This window comes from Crocodylus porosus, unplaced genomic scaffold (genome assembly GCF_001723895.1).
Source record: "Crocodylus porosus isolate Cpor-Errol unplaced genomic scaffold, CroPor_comp1, whole genome shotgun sequence".
Classification (NCBI taxonomy): domain Eukaryota; kingdom Metazoa; phylum Chordata; order Crocodylia; family Crocodylidae; genus Crocodylus; species Crocodylus porosus.
The window spans coordinates 144,221-159,959 of record NW_017728901.1 but is presented as its reverse complement, the minus strand read 5'-3'; the positions used below and the strand labels follow the sequence as shown (position 1 = coordinate 159,959).

Here is a 15,739-nt window from a genome sequence, read left to right as displayed (position 1 = left end):
TTGCTGGGGTCATTTGACCCCAGTACTCTTTCCTGCCATGGCAGGAGGTCAGACTTGATGATCTGCTAAGGTCCCTTCCAACCCTAGAAACTATGAAACCTCTAACTCACAAGGAGGCCTTGACATCTTCCTTCCTGCTGTGGAGTTGCCAAGTCTTGCATGCTGGGTCTGAGTGCTGCTGGGACTTCAGAGTCTCACTGCAGCAACCCTCACTTTTGTGGTGGTAAAGCCGGGCTGCACCTCTGCTGCTATCATGTCTTCAAACCCATCTGTTGCTTCACAGCCGCTTCTTTTTCCCCCTTTTCTAGACTGTTGCCCATGGAAACACCTCGTTTGCTATCCTGAAACTCCTCCCTCTGCCCGTGGCCAAGTTACTGAGCAAAACAGGCTTGCTGAGCTGGTTCTCTCCTTTCATCAAGATGGCACGCCGAAGCCTGAGTGAAGTAGTCAATGGACTCACCACCAATGAAGCACTCCGAGCTGTGTTCTGCTATATCTTCCCCACATATGGTATGTGACTCTCTTTTAGTTAATAGACCAGGTAGGTGTCTGGTGTAAACCCTCACCCTAGAGTAGGAAATACCATGTATGATGCAATGTGGCAGAGACTGCTGTGTGGTGCTTTACATACAGAAGCGAAGCTTGGGATCTGTTCACTCTTTGCCAAGAAAGCTCCCTGATCCCCTTTCCAAAGGGCAGCTGGTATCTTGGCCAATGCCTGTTCTGACCTTTGTTTTTTGGACTCTTGAATTTTCCCTGCAGTTTCCTTTGATCACAACATTTTCTTTGCCTCTGAGTTGTGAAGGTGTATTTTGCTCTGAGCTGCTGTATTACCTTGTAGAAGTGGTTGCATCAAAGTAGATGAAAACTACTGGTCTCTAGGAGGACCCATGTATGTAGGTAGCCTAATGCTTTCCAGCCTAAAGGACTCTCATGACTTATGTATGAGGATCTCCAGTACCTTCAAGTCTGGGCAGCAGGGCTCTGAAATGGAGGTTACCCATATTATTGTGATACATCCCCTATTTGGGAATATGCCTTATGACACCATCTTTAAATGTTTGATCACATATAAGACCCTTCTACCCTGAATGGACAACACAAACCTGGCATTTCCTAGAGGTTTGGGCTCTACATGGTACATGACATGAATAGAAGTTCACATTTCTAGCATGCCTATCAGATTTACAAAAGAGGCTGGGAATTTTGGACAAAAGGTGCAATATAAACATATTAGGGTTCATTACTAATGAATTCACCACAAAGGCCATTAAATAAATGAGATCAGGACAAGACTGAGTGAAAATCAGAGTCAGTGGAGAATAAAGGCCACAGGAAAAAAACTCTCTTAAAAGATAAGGAAGAGCTCACATAGTTTGCTTTCCCTCTGCTAGAGCAGAGGCTCTGGCTGCCATGCCAAAGGTACTGCTGGGGCTGGCTGCAGATGTTTGCTGGGTTGGGGTGAGCAGAAATTTGCCAGCCAGCATATTCCACATAGCAGCACCCCTGAGGATCAGAGGTGGTCACAGACAGCTGTGCAAATGGCCAAGTGCAAAATCAGCACTCTCTGTGTAGGGGTCTGCATGACTCATCCTTGCAGCCAGCTGCTGTGTGTGCAATTAGATTGTGGCTCCCAGGTGAGCTGCTTGTGAACATCAAACTCTCATTGCTTCGGATGCAAAGCAGCCCTCAAACACTGGTATCCTCTAGTTAGAGACTGAAGGCCAGAAGGGAATATTCTGTAATCCAGGCTGACCTCTTCCTATATCAGATGAGCCAAAGCATTTCATCCAGTTCCTCCAAGAACTAGTGTTTGCCTAAAGCCAGTCTTCAAACATGCCTCTAATCCTGAGCTCAAGTCAAGTCACCTGCATTACCCAAGGGGCAATCTCAAGTCTGTACAACCCATATCTGGCCTTCCAGACCATTAGGTGGATGGTTGCTTTGCCCCAGCACAGCTATCGGCTTGTGGATGGTGCCATCCCCTGCTTCTCTCACTCTCTCTAAATGGTTCTGCTCCAACCAATTCAAATATCTTCCCTCTAATGACAGCTTTATCTTGTGCCCAGATCTCTAACTCAGTAGAAATCCACAGGTCTCCATTCTAGACCCTACGTTCCTTTCTATCCCCCTCTGTGTCAGCTCTGAGTTTTATCCTGATGATGAGGTATAGCTGTGCACATTATTTGCCCTCCCCTCTCCCTGTCCCTTCTCTGTTTGCATTAATAGGAGTGTTGCCAGCAGATAGAGGGAAATGATTATTCCTCTCTATCTAGCACAGGTGAGGCCACAACTGCAGTACTGTATCCAGCTTTGAGCCCCCGCCCCAAAAGTATGTAAACCAATTGGAGAGAGTGTAGTAGAGGACAACAAAAATGGTTCAGGGGCTGGGGCACATGGCTTATGAGGAGAGACTAAGGGAACTTAGTCTGGGGTTATTTAGTCTGCAGAAGAAAAGACTGAGGAGGGATGGAATAGCAGCCTTCAGCTACCTGAAAGCGGGGTCCAAAGAGGATGGAGCTGGACTGTTCTGTGGTGGAAGATGACAGAACAAGGAGCAATGTTCTCAAGTCGCAGCAAGAGAAATGTAGGCTAGTTATTAGGAAAAACTCTCACTTGGAGGGTGGTGAAACACTGGAACAGGCTGCCTAGAGAGAGACTGTGGACTCTCCATCCTTGCAGATTTTTAAGACTCAGCTAGCCGAAACCTTGGCTGAAACAATATGGTTGGGGCTGGTTCTGCTTTGAGCAGGGGTTTGGACTAAATGGCCTCCTGAGGTCCCTTCCAACCCCCATTTTCTATGATTCTGTGATCCCAGATGCAGAGGTACTCCTATTGGAGAAAGGCTCATCTTCCCTATGAGTTCCAAGTTCTTCTTGAATGTGCATCTTCCATTCATTTTTCCTTACCCACCAACCCCTTCCCTTCCTAATTAGTGTTTGAGATGGAGCCAGGGGAGATGTAAAGTTCCTGTCAGCTACAAATTAGCACTTGTTCACAGCCAAGGATAGCACTCAGCTGGAGGGAAGAGATAGGCAGGGCTCTGCCCCACCAGAGCTTCTTAGAGTATATTCTCAAATGTGTGAAGTTTCATAGTTGGTAGAGTCAGAAGGGACCTGAGCAGATCATCAAGTCCGACCCCCTGCCATGGCAGGAAAGAGTACTGGGGTCAAATGACCCTGGCAAGGTGTACATCTAACCTCCTCTTAAAGCCCCCCCAGGGTAGAAGCCAGCACCACTTTGCTTGGAAGTTGGTTCCAGACCCTAGCCTGACAGTGAAGTCACGCCTCCTGATATCTAGCCTGAATCTACCCTCTGCCAGCTTGTGACCGTTATTTCTTGTCACTCCTGGCGGTGCTCGGGGGAACAGTGACTCCCCCAATGCCTGCTGGCCCCCCCTGGATAGTTTATAACAGGCCACTAGATCCCCCTCAGCCTTCTCTTGTGGAGGCTGAACAGGTTCAGGTCCCGTAGCCTCTCCTTGTAGGGCCTGCCCTGCTGCCCCCTGACCATGCAAGTGGCCCTCCTCTGGACCCTCTCAATGCTGCCCAGATCCCTCCTGAAGTGCGGCACCCAGAACTGAACGCAGTACTCCAGCTGCGGCCTGACCAGTGTCGCATAGAGGGGGAGAATCACCTCTTTGGACCTGCTCGAGATGCATCTGTAGATGCATGAGAAGTTTCACTGTGATAGTCTCCAATAACAAGGAAACTCTGTAAATCATGTCACCTGAGAGAGGAGTGCAGTTCTTTACAATTCCCCTAGGGAAACAGCCTCTTTTCTTTGCTGTTGATCTTCCAGGAACACTTCCATCCAACACCAGCTTCAGCCTGCATGCCATCCTGGTGAACCACTTTCTCAAAGGAGGGTGGTATCCTAGTGGAGGCGCCAGCGAAATTGCCTTCCACACCATCCCCATCATCAAGCGCGCTGGCGGGGCCGTGCTTACCAAAGCGGTGGTGCAGAACGTTCTGCTGGACTCAGAAGGCAAAGCCTACGGTGAGCAAGACTGGGTCGGGGTTGAGCCAACATGCACTGGGTGCTTGCAGGAGCTTGGTCAAGGTAACAAAAGGGGCCAGTGAGTTCTGAGCTGGTCCCAGTGAATGTGCTGACCACCTAGATAGTATGGGAAGCCTGTCCATCTTGGGCTTATGCTTACTGCCAGTAGCAATCTATCTGAACTGCTTCTAAGCTGCCAGACCCTCCTATGGATAAGTACATCTCCCAGCTGTCGCATCCTACCTCACTCTCCCATGGCAGCACCAGCCCAAGCCCCTTCTATCACCTGAGACCTCTGGCATAAGCATTGCCTATTATTTCTCTCCTCTCAAACATTGATTCTTTGTATCTCCTTCATGGGCAAGGCACCCCAGTTGAGCCCATCCTGTCTGCCTGTAAAATCCTTCCATTCATTTGCAGCCACAGTGCTGGACACAATGGCAGGACCACTGAATAACAGGACTAGCACTTCCTAAACTATTACCACAGTTAGGAGAACTACAGACATGCCTAACTACAGACCCATCCCACTTGTGCTTCCCACCCCCCCCGCCCCACATTCCCAATCATCCCTGCACAGCAGACAGGCTTTAGGCTTGTAATTGAGTTGCTGATGGGTTTTCTTCCTCTCCCCTTGCCTTTCAGGTGTGAGCGTAATGAAAGGCCAACAACTTGTGAATGTCTTTGCCCCCATTGTGATTTCTGATGCTGGAATATTTAACACGTATGAGCGGCTCCTGCCAGAGGCAGCACGAACTTTACCTGGTAAAGCACAGTAGCATTGCTTGCATCCCCACTGCACACAGAGTTGGACAGTTCCCAAGAGCAGCATTGTGTCAGCAACAGAATCAGTATGCTAAAGGGGATCCTAGTTAAACCACAGGCTAATCTTGGTGGAAGCTTTCTCCCATGCTGCCGGGGCAAGTCTGGGAAGTATCTGGACAAACCAATTTTTAAAGCTATGGAGGAAAGAAAGAATAAAGCTCTGTATTGGGCTTCATATGGAAATCTGGCCTCAACCCTAGCTAGGGAGGAGCATGCACTTCTCCAGAGTACAACATATGGTTTCTCTCTGGGCTCTTCACTGTCTTTTTATGCTTCCCCCCATGCAGGTATTCAGGCTTCTCTTCGCATGGTGGAACACGGCTTAGGAGGGCTCACTGTTTTCATAGGTGTTGTAGGCTCCAAGGAAGAACTGGGAATGGAGGCCACAAACTACTATATCTACCCAGAGAGCAACATAGAAAAAACGTAAGGAGCAGCTAGACTTGTCTAGTAATATCTCTCTACCCCATTCACCACCCATTTTTGTTTTACAGTTGAGGAGTAGTCTGATACTTCTGAACACTCTAGATTCTTTTGCAACATACAGAACATTCAGCTGAAGCATTCTCCAAAATCCCTTCCCCTTAAAACAGTCCCCCATCAAGTCGTTCACTTCCCTTTGCAGAACAAAACACTACCTTGCTGCATCCAGAGATGAGGCCGCAAAAAACATCCCTGTGTTGTACGTTACCTCTCCATCAGCCAAGGACCCAACCTGGGAGGAGAGATTCCCAGGTAAGGATGGTATTTGTGTCTTTATCATGGCCATAATGGTTCCACTATGCATGAAAGACTATAGTCCTTGATTTTTGGACTGTAGCCCACCTCTTTAGGGGTTTCCTAGTTTTGCAAAGATGTAATAAGTTCCTTTTCATCAACTGTGGGCAGGGAGAAAGGATTCAGGATTTCTCAATAAGAAGCAGTCTTAGAACTTGTGGAGAGCCATGGTGGGGGCACACATGAGCAAAGAAGGGAAAATTATTCCATTGTACCCAATAGAGAAACATTTGCAATCAGTCATTGCCAAGGATAGGCCCCCTGTATCTTGTTCTGCTATGGTAAATCAAATGCTCCCAAAGAGTCTGTATAATCAGTGAAATCAGGTTGTGAAGGAAAACTAGATCTGGCCCAGTCTCGTCTCAAGACAGGACTTGTGCTGGGCAAGAGGCTCTCTTCTGTTTGAAGACATGAAGTTCAAAGGAAAGTAATCAAGTCCGTGGAGAAAGAAGGCAGGGAGTACAGAGGGAAGAATGATTCTGAGTATCCCTAAAAACAAGACTTACGGGATTGGCCAGTAAGAACAAAGGCAACAATACAGTAGTAAGGTATTGAAACCTATGGGGAGCCAGAGAGATAGGTGGAATAGTCATCTGGGGCAGAGGGAGAGCTGCCTCATAGGTGTGAGTGGAGCCATACCATGAAGGAGCAGAAGCAGCCCTACATGGTGGCCTTGGAAGCCTTCAGCAGTAGCATTGTTGTGACCACACAGTGACCTGTCTTTACAGGCAAGTCAACCCTGATTGTTGTGTCGTATGCGCAATATAAATGGTTTGAGGAGTGGAAAGATGAGCGAGCCACTAAGAGGAGTGTGGAGTACGAGGGCCTCAAAGACACTTTTGTGGACTCCATTATGGAGACCATCTTCAAGCTCTACCCAGCCATCAAAGACAAGGTAAGGAAGCCACTGTTTGTAATGCACATTCACACACTCTTCAAGTGCTGAAAACCCAGTTGTAGGATGAGATGCAGAGCGCAAAAAAGGACCTCAAACTAGTCCTTCCCTTTGCACTGAGGAGGATCACGTGTCTAGACTATCTCTGGCAGATGTTTGTCCAACAGACTTCTGGATAAAGACTGCAAGGCTACTAATGTGGGAAAGGACAATACTGGACTCCAGGGTTTGACCCAAGTTGCTTGCATGATTTCACTGCTCACCATTTCTCAGGCAGGACAGTGAGGAGGGGACTCCCCTGAACCCCACTGCAAGGGAGCTCATTCAAGGCATAGACCTCTTCAGGGATGAGACTAGAAAGCAATCAGAGAGAAAGATCCCCACTTCTGTGGGAGCACCCTTGGGCCATAGCTGAATAGGATTGTATTGCTGAGGAAACAATGTAAAACTCTGTTTCCTGCTGGCACTGCCATCTCTTTGCAACCTGAGCTGATTTCACAGACCCCTTTTTGCTTGCATTATTTTTTTTTTCATCCTTGAAAGTACGGTGCATTATTTTTAAGGCCCAAAGGTGCCATCTGCTGGCGAAAACTGCCTGAGTTTGAAAGCCTGCTCTAAATTGTTACTGCCCATTTCACCATGGAAGGGAAATGAAGTGGTGGACCCCAGACAGTTCTTATGGCCTTTTGAGACGGGGTCAGGCATTCTCCTAACTCCACGGCCACTTAAATGCCCCTTCCAAAACCAGCCTGGCAAAGCTGCAGGTGCTCACATGCTGAAAGGAAGCCCTGAAAGGTGCCAGGGCCATCTCAGACATTCGGAAAATGAGGTCAGCAGGGGAAAAGTGAGGAGGAGGGAAGTCAAAGCATTAAATGGAAACTGCACTGTTAAGTCAGCCAGGTGACCTGCAGCAGTAGGGTGCCCTGGCAGTAAAGAAAATGAGCTCTCTTGAGCAAGAGTGGCTCTTCAGCTCTTTATAGGCATCCAGGATTTTCCATCTCCCAGGAGCGGCTTTTTTCTCCACAAGTCCTGCCCTGTCCTCATGTCTGCTGTGGCTCACCCATGACTTTGTCTTCAACAGATTGAGTACGTATCAGCTGGGACCCCACTCACAAACCAGCATTATCTACTTGCTCCCAAAGGCGAGATGTACGGAGCCGATCATGGCCTTTCGCGCCTGCAGGCTGAGGTCATAGCCACCATGCGCTCTCAGACCCCGATCCCAAATCTTTACTTGACAGGTAGGAGGCTTTGTGAGCAGGGCTTTGGTTCTCACTCATCGTCCCGAGCCCTACTGCTGCTGGGTTGTACTCTGGTTCCTTGCTCTCCCCTAGCATAGCAGTTCTTCCCCATGTCTTCACCATTTCTTCTACAGAACAATGAGGAGGTGACTCCTCTGGACCCTCTCCAAGGAAGCTCATTAGAGGTGAGACTAGAGCAATCAGAGAGAAAGATCCCCACTTCTGTGGGAATCCTATGGGGAATTTCTAAGGTCTGTCTTGCAACCCTGCAGATGCTTTGCCCAATGGAGTCTGGGGTCCAGTGTGCCAGCAGTGCTAGACAGCTGCAGAGAATAGACGATACAGTGTAAAGAGAGAGGAATTGAGCAGAAGCTTCCCTGCCACCAGTTTGAACTGTGCTTGCTAGCTCCTTCTGCATCCTAGACAGACAGAGCCAAGTAGTGCAGCCCCTCGCATGCTACTGATCGCCTACACCAGCCTCAGGCAGGATACACCAACTTGGGGCTGCTCATCATCCCTCCAAATGCATTTCAGGTGCAAATGAGTCAGGTGTCCAAGGTCCTCTCTGCCAGCTTACCAGGCTTTCACACAACCCTGCTTGGGCAGCTCAGAGTCAGAGTCTGGGAAGGAAGCTATGATGACATCTCCTTGTTTTCCAGGGCAGGACGTCTTTCTCTGTGGCTTCATAGGAGCCTTGTACGGAGCCATCCTGTGCGCCAGCTCTGTCCTGCAGCGCAACCTGTTCTTGGATCTGATGCAGCTGACCAAAGCTATTCAAGCAAAAGACTCCAAGAAGAATGATTGAGTTACTTAGGCCCAGTCATCCAGAGCCCTTCTGCCCCATGTTCCTGTCCTCACCCAGGTACAGCAGCCTGGCAGCTGGTCATTTCCCATGGTTAGCAGCAGGGCCCTTTATGTCTTTTGATATGGATCAAAAAAGCAAATAAAAGGCAAAGAAGGAAGGTGATGGTGCATGGTACCTGGAGCCACTCCCTCTTTATTTACCAACAGCTTGTGGGTTTGCTTGACCCTTGGTCCTTCATGTCTCCCCACCCCAGCTCTGCCCATCACTAGCTGGAAGCAATAGGAGCAAGATCCAAAGCCAGCAACCTTCATCATCTTCCCACTAGGCAGCTGCTCCATGAATCCAGGCATTGGGGCAGATGCATCATCTAATGTAGCTCATGATGGTCACCCACACCAGTGGAGTCCTCTCAGACTGGTTCTGAGCAGCCGTTTTACTTATGAGCACAATCTCTTTCCTTTCCCTACTGCAGCCCTTCTTGCTTTCCCCTCTGCTGGGCAGTTAAAACCAAGGTCCTTGTCACATCCAGGAATATCACTGAACTTTCTGTATCAGGATTTGATCACTTCTAGGAAGCCCCTATCCCCACTCAAGCCCACCTGTACCCCCTTCCATCAGAACAAACCTGAGCCTCACAATTGGTTGGATTCTAACCCCATGCATGAAAAGGGAAAGGAGGGGGGTGGGATTTTGCCTACATACAGAGCCAACCAGTTCAGTTAAACTGGTGCCTAACCAGTTCTGGTTGCATTTTCCCTAGAGTTGAGCAGAAGTAGATGTGTTACTCAGTGGGGCAAAGCTTCTGCTGCATAATTCAGGGCCACAGAAGCACACAAAGCCTTACACCACATCACAGTCCTGCCTCCCTACAAGAGGTCAACTGATCTGGACCTGAACTAAGAGTAGTTATACAGAGCACTAGCAGTTTACATCAGTGGAACAATTCTAGGTACAGGCCAAGCCTTGTTAGACCCTTTCTAGGGTCACAGCTGCACCAGCCTGTGAAAACCAGCCTCCCTCAGATGCCAGTTGTTGCAATTTTACAAGTTTCATGTGGCATTTCTAAAAGCCCCAGCACCAGGAGGCAGCAGGTAAAAGCTTCTGCTTGCACCAAATAGAAAGGTTTCTAGTCCTCTCCATGGCAAATTACAAGCACGAAGATCTGAGCCCTTGCAAAAAGCAAAGCAAACAAACCAAGAATTAAAAAAAAACTTCATGATTTAAGATAATTCTGTGGTGTCAGGGGGGTTCTGAACAATTGAGGCTGGCAAGGAAGTAGAGCATACCTCAGAGATGAAAACTGGCAGAAGTACATACACAGGTGCACGCACACACACACTTTTTTCTGCCCTTTGGGCAAAAATATCAGCAGATGCCTATGGAAAAACTGCTAAAGGATCAGTAGGTTTATTGAACCCCCAGGGTTAAAGAGAGCAGTTAAGGAAGATAAGGATAATGGACCAGCTTGGTGATTACTTCAGGGAAACCGAGGGAAGTGTGACCTCTGGACCTTGCTGTGATGCGAAGCTGCAGTCAGGCTGTGGGAAGCTGGGAAAGCACACACATTTAAAAAGCAGTCAGGTCAGGTTCATATGTAAAGCAGGGAGCGACCAGTATCTAATCACGCTGAAATCAGCTACTCCAGCAGCAAAGGGGCGGGGGGGGAAGGAAAGGTGGGAATTCTGCTTCCTTCTGCCAACGTGTCTCTAAACAGCCTCTAATCTTAGAATTGCATGCTATTCCCCCTGCTGAAGACTGATGCAAGTGGCAAGAGACAGGAGTATCCCCCTACCTTATATGTGTTTCACTTTGCAGCTGAAACCCTGGGTATATGGATATAGGAACAGCCCTTCTATGGAGGGTGCCTGATACTTGCCATTATAAGTTGTGCTTAGGAGGTTTTCCCTTCGAGAAGCTGCATTAGGTTGCTGCATTGCCCCTGCTCACAGGGTGGCTGGCAGGTGTTTGACTGGCAAATGGATGGAAAAAGAAGAAAACTCTTCATTGGAGGCTTAGCCCCATGTCGCTAGTCCCCAGAGCTACAGCTGCTGTGCAGACAGACCTCCCTCTGCATGAAGATATCTGCCGGGATATCTGTTTCAATGCCAGGGGCTTCTGCCTCTCTTCAGACACCCACTGTGGTCATTAGGATACCTTCTGCTTTCAGCCTGGCTTTGGTGTGCCATAAGCAAATCACCCCAGGGCCAAAACCATGCCTTTTGTCCACTCTGCAAACAGAGATTAGTATCACGTCAGCAGGCCACTAGCAGGGATGGGACCTGTACACCCAGAGCAAAGATCTGTACCGCTCGAATTGATGCATTAACCCAGCAGCAGAAGCCCTGTGTTGGGGTAGTGTCTAGTGGGGTCACCGCTGCAGTGTATCAAACACCTCGCTGACCAGCAGGAGACACATCATGCCTCTGCCAACTTGTTCCAAGCTAGTTGCTGACTCTAGCAGCTGTTTTATGGCAACATTTAACTCAAAGGTCAGCGATGCAATCCCCATAACTCAAGGCACAGAGGACCCCAGGCTCAAGCTTACAAGGAACTGGTCCTCCTCTGTCTTTATTGTAGCCATTCACTGAGAATAGATGCAGCCAGGCTGGGAGAGACATGTTTGCACTGAGTCACCTAGCAGAGCAGGATATGCCACCCAAGAAATACTCCACCCTCCCGCTGTCCCTGATCAACAGTACAGAAGACATAAGTGGAAACAGCCAGCTGCACCTGCTGTAGTACTGTACCCGAGAAGCTGGCCCCACCTGAGTGCTATCTGCCAGAGTTTGCAGCATGTCAGTGCATAAGAGCCGGGCGGTCGTGATTGTGAACTATGAGTTCTCCAGCAGTGGCTCTGAGGAGCCCCTCGCTCGCAGAAGGGGGGCCCAGAGGGAGGCAGAGAAGCTGTCCCGAGTATTATCCAGCCTCAGCTACACCGTGCACCTGTACGAAAACCAGACCACCAAGAAGATAGAAGAGATTTACCAACAAGGTACGTAGCCTGGCTTTGCGTCTGACAGTGCCCCCAAAACCAGAGCAGCAGGGGCTTGGAGAGTCTGGGGCCTGGGGAAGTTGCTACACATGGGAACAGGAACTGCTTGATGCTCTGCCATTTTCTCTGGAGCTGCCAGAGCCCCCACAGCACAAGCCACTTGCAGCCCCTGGGCCCTGGGGAAAGTATATATGACCCCCAGCTCTCCTGGTCCTACCCCCAGGAGATACACAGCTCTGAAGCATGAAGGGTGGCAGTCAGGGGTGACCAGAGCATTGGAAAACAGCAAGAGAAAGACTCCTGGATTCAGAAACTCTGCTCGCCTTCCCCCTCAGCATCCACAGACAGCTGCTGTGTGGGATGGGAGACTGGGCTAGATGGAATATGGGCTGCCCCAGTAACTGGCAGTTCTTATGTCACGTAATTACCCCAGGGCAATCAGGCAGGGCCTGTGAGGCTTTAAGTGTGTCCTTCAAGGGGCACCATGAACAGTCCAGGAAAAGGGATGAGGCACTGCTAAGAACCAAGAGCTGCTTGCAACTTCCTCAGTTCTGTCATTCTGTAGAGTATCCCCAAGGGCAATTAGGGATCCCCAGAGTACAGTGCCCTCCAGCCACTTCCTGTCCGTGCCCTGCCCCGCAAAACAAAGGCTGCAGGCAAGGAAGGTGCAGGAGCTAGCTGCAACAGTGGTGATCCCCCAGCACACCAGACAGGAACTTCTGCAAAGGTAGGAGAGAGGACCAAGGCATTGATTGCAGCCCCTGGTTCCATTTTTGGCTCCTAGGCTGAAAGTGTGCCAGCCGCCTTGCCTTCCACCAGCTACAGCATCTCACCTGGGCAGTCCTACATTGTCATCAACAATAAGGCTGAGCCAGAGCAGCTCTCAGACAGAGACTCCCAGCCTTGACTTAGAGACTGCCCTGCCCCTGGATAAATCACTGCCATGCCTCATTACCCTGTTAATCCTGGCGTTACTGCCAGTCCATCCATCTCTGTTGCCAGCCCCTGGAACTCACCTGGCCGCTGCCTGATTAGAGAAAGCTCTGTCATCAGATTCTTTGTGGCAGCACTGATAACGACTTCGGGCTTCTCTGTTCAGCATTGATTTGGCCTTGCTTCTACAAAACCAGAGCTCCTTGTGATCCCGGATGCATTTGTCTGCATGACAGCTCTTTAAGCAGAGCACTGCTAATGGGCCCTTAGCAGGGAACTGAAACTTAGAGATCGAGTTCTGTGCCTGAGATCAAGAGATGGGATTTGAAACCTGGTCTCTTACGTGGCTGAAGCTAATATTTTACCCACCAAACTATCCTTTTCCACACTGGGTACCACATAGGCAACCCAAGCCCCTCCTGTTGCTAGGTCTGCCCTGATGAACTGGTGCTCTAATCTAACGTACCTTTGCAGAGAGCCAAGAAGAGCACGGCGATTACTTTGTGAGCATCCTGTCCAGCCATGGAGAGGAAGGGGTCATCTATGGCTCGGAAGGCAAACCAGTCAAACTGACCCAGATTTTCCAGATCTTATCGCCACAGAGATCCTCAGCGCTGGCTGGAAAACCCAAGATCTTCTTTATACAGGTACCACCCTACGGGGTCAACCCCAGGGTCCAGGCAGTCCCAGGGCCCTTAACAGATGCTGCAGAGAGATGCAAGATCCCTACAGTAGCAGATGGGAGGGTCAGGAAAGAGGGGGAGAAGGAGCTGCTCTTCTCCCCCTCACGCCACCACATTAGGTCTCTATAACTCGTTCCCTGAAAAGCAAGGCTCATATCCCTTCCAGTATCTGCCACCATTCGTTACAACTGGCTGTGCAATTCCTGTGATCCCAGGCCTTCACTTCAACACTTTCTTGTGGCAGCAAGTCCCACAGCAGTGATGTGCTGTATGACAAGCATCTTCTGCCTTGTAGGGGACTTCCCCTTCATTTGCGTCTTAGTGCCAGCACAGGAGGTGTTCCTGCTCCCATTTCTCAAAGCCAGGCATGAGTTATTGCATCTCCTTTTCTTTAAGAGAAACGTCCCCAGTCTCCTCAAGGCCTTTATTGCTCTCAGTGCCCTTCTCCAAACCCCATCTACTAGTAGCAGATGGAAACCAGTCCTGTTGGATTCAGTCTGTGCTATGCCCTTGGGATCATAGATTCCTCCTGATGCACGACTAGGAATGAGAAAGGCAGCATGCGTGCATGCACGGACGTGCACACCTGAATGTGTTGCTATGGAACGATCCAACCTTCCCTACCCAAAGCAGCAAGTGCTCTGGCCACCTGTGATGTGTGCAAACACGTACCAAGGAAACTTGCAGTCCTGTGCTACATGGGACAGCTTTGTCTGAGACTGTGCCCAAGCAAGCAATTCACCCCGTCCTCTTTTCAGAGGACTCCACCCCACGAATCAAGAAGCAGAATCAACACCACAAGAACTGTCACCCAAAACAGACTTTGCAAAGCTCAGAGTGATTCAGCAAGCGTTTCTATTTCACAAATCCCTTCATAGAGATTATTCATTGCAGGGTCATTCATTGGTGACTTGATTGATTACAAAAGAAAAGGTTGTCTTCACACTGCAAGGTTCAGCCAGCTGGGGAACGACCACTGGGCACCTGAAAGCATCCAGGGCAGTAATTCTCAACTGGGGTTACGATGAGATCCTCTTAAGGGTGCCAGGCAATATTAGCACAGTTAGATGTGCAAACATCCAAGTGTGATTCACAAGATAAACCCAGCAATTTCATTCTGAATCCTTTTCAATGTTTGCTTTGGTTTTTGCAAGGGCTCAGATCTTCGTGCTTGTAATTTGCCATGGAGGGGACTAGAAACCTTTCTATATGGTGCAAGCAGAAGCTTTTACCTGCTGCCTCCTGGTGCTGGGGCTTTTTGAAATGCCACATGAAACTTGTAAAATTGCAAGAACTGACATCTGAGGGAGGCTGGTTTTCACAGGCTGGTGCAGCTGTGACCCTAGAAAGGGTCTAACAAGGCTTGGCCTGTACCTAGAATTGTTCCACTGATGTAAACTGCTAGTGCTCTGTATAACTACTCTTAGTTCAGGTCCAGATCAGTTGACCTCTTGTAGGGAGGCAGGACTGTGATGTGGTGTAAGGCTTTGTGTGCTTCTGTGGCCCTGAATTATGCAGCAGAAGCTTTGCCCCACTGAGTAACACATCTACTTCTGCTCAACTCTAGGAGAAAATGCAATCAGAACTGGCTCTGCTATTTTCCCATAGAAAAGAAACAAGTGCAAGACGAGCATTTGTTTAGAGGAAACCTTACACCTGAAAAAGCTGAGAACCCATGGTTTAAGGGTTGAGGCAGAAGAGGGAGAGATCACGCCACTTTACACTTAACAGGTCCTATCCAGCTCAAGGATGACCTGGGTTACCAACCACTCACAGGTGTTGTGTTGTTGATGGGATACAGTCAAAAGCCTCTGCTCTCTTGTATCTCGCCCAGTGTCTAGATTATAGTCGGTTCAAACAGGCCTCAGCAGAACAGCCAGGACAGGTTGACCTTAGCACAGCCTTAAAACACTGCCCACGTGCGTGCCAGCACACTCTGGCACGAGGCACCCGACCGAGACGGGGTACTGTGAATCTCATTCACTGCCTACTTGCCCCATTCTGGGGAAAAAAACAGCCCATGGCTCAGAATAAACTTAGCCAACTGCATGGCAGGGGATCAGTAACATTTTCCAAGCTGGCTCTCCTTCAGTTATGTCCCACCCAAAATCCCAACCTTTCAGGTATCGTTCCTTACCTCCAGACGTGCTGGGAAGGGCTCCCAGCCTCCTATGTAAGGGGGTAGGCTTCCTGCCTGGCCTAGGTGGGAAGAGGAGTGGGAACGGGATCCTGTCCTTCAAGGAGGGGCTGGTACTGGGGAGTTTCTGGGTCAGCTGGGGAAGGGAGCAAGGCAGGCACTGACTTACGCTTGCTAGGATGGGGTAGGGAGAGGAACGGGACCAGAGGTCTGTTGATGAGGACGTCATCAGGGTCTCTAAGCCACATGCGGGCAGCAAAAGTGAGATGGGCGGAGATGTCAGGCTGATGGGGACTGCCTAGGGAGGCAGCTGTGAGGAAGGAGCTGGAGGGGCCCAAGCCTGTAGGAAGGGGAGCTCCATGAAGGCCGCTTCGAGGAGGGGGTGACGTGTGGGTGGGGAGTGGCAGCAGAGGCCTGTGGGAGAGGGAAGACTGGGGGGCGTAGGGGCATG

General features: G+C 49.6%; 2 protein-coding genes across 3 annotated transcripts in view; both read left to right on the top strand.

The window, feature by feature from the left end:
• The window catches only part of RETSAT (retinol saturase), a 16,318-nt gene extending 7,613 nt beyond the window's left edge, over positions 1–8,705 (top strand). Inside the window, exons 4-11 of one of the 2 annotated variants that reach the window (XM_019556669.1) lie at positions 309–510; positions 3,803–4,000; positions 4,646–4,765; positions 5,113–5,251; positions 5,451–5,560; positions 6,331–6,497; positions 7,579–7,738; positions 8,398–8,705. In XM_019556669.1, the coding sequence (XP_019412214.1) occupies positions 309–510; positions 3,803–4,000; positions 4,646–4,765; positions 5,113–5,251; positions 5,451–5,560; positions 6,331–6,497; positions 7,579–7,738; positions 8,398–8,543 (1,242 nt within the window). In that variant the 3' untranslated portion in view covers positions 8,544–8,705. The remainder of the gene's footprint in view (positions 1–308; positions 511–3,802; positions 4,001–4,645; positions 4,766–5,112; positions 5,252–5,450; positions 5,561–6,330; positions 6,498–7,578; positions 7,739–8,397) is intronic. The other variant, XM_019556670.1, reaches the window with a different exon arrangement.
• An 81-nt stretch (positions 8,706–8,786) lies between these two features.
• Positions 8,787–15,739, top strand: part of LOC109324644 (caspase-3-like) — a 10,425-nt gene continuing 3,472 nt past the window's right edge. Inside the window, exons 1-2 of the mRNA XM_019556671.1 lie at positions 8,787–11,535; positions 12,943–13,115. Of these exons, the coding sequence (XP_019412216.1) occupies positions 11,337–11,535; positions 12,943–13,115 (372 nt within the window). The 5' untranslated portion in view covers positions 8,787–11,336. The remainder of the gene's footprint in view (positions 11,536–12,942; positions 13,116–15,739) is intronic.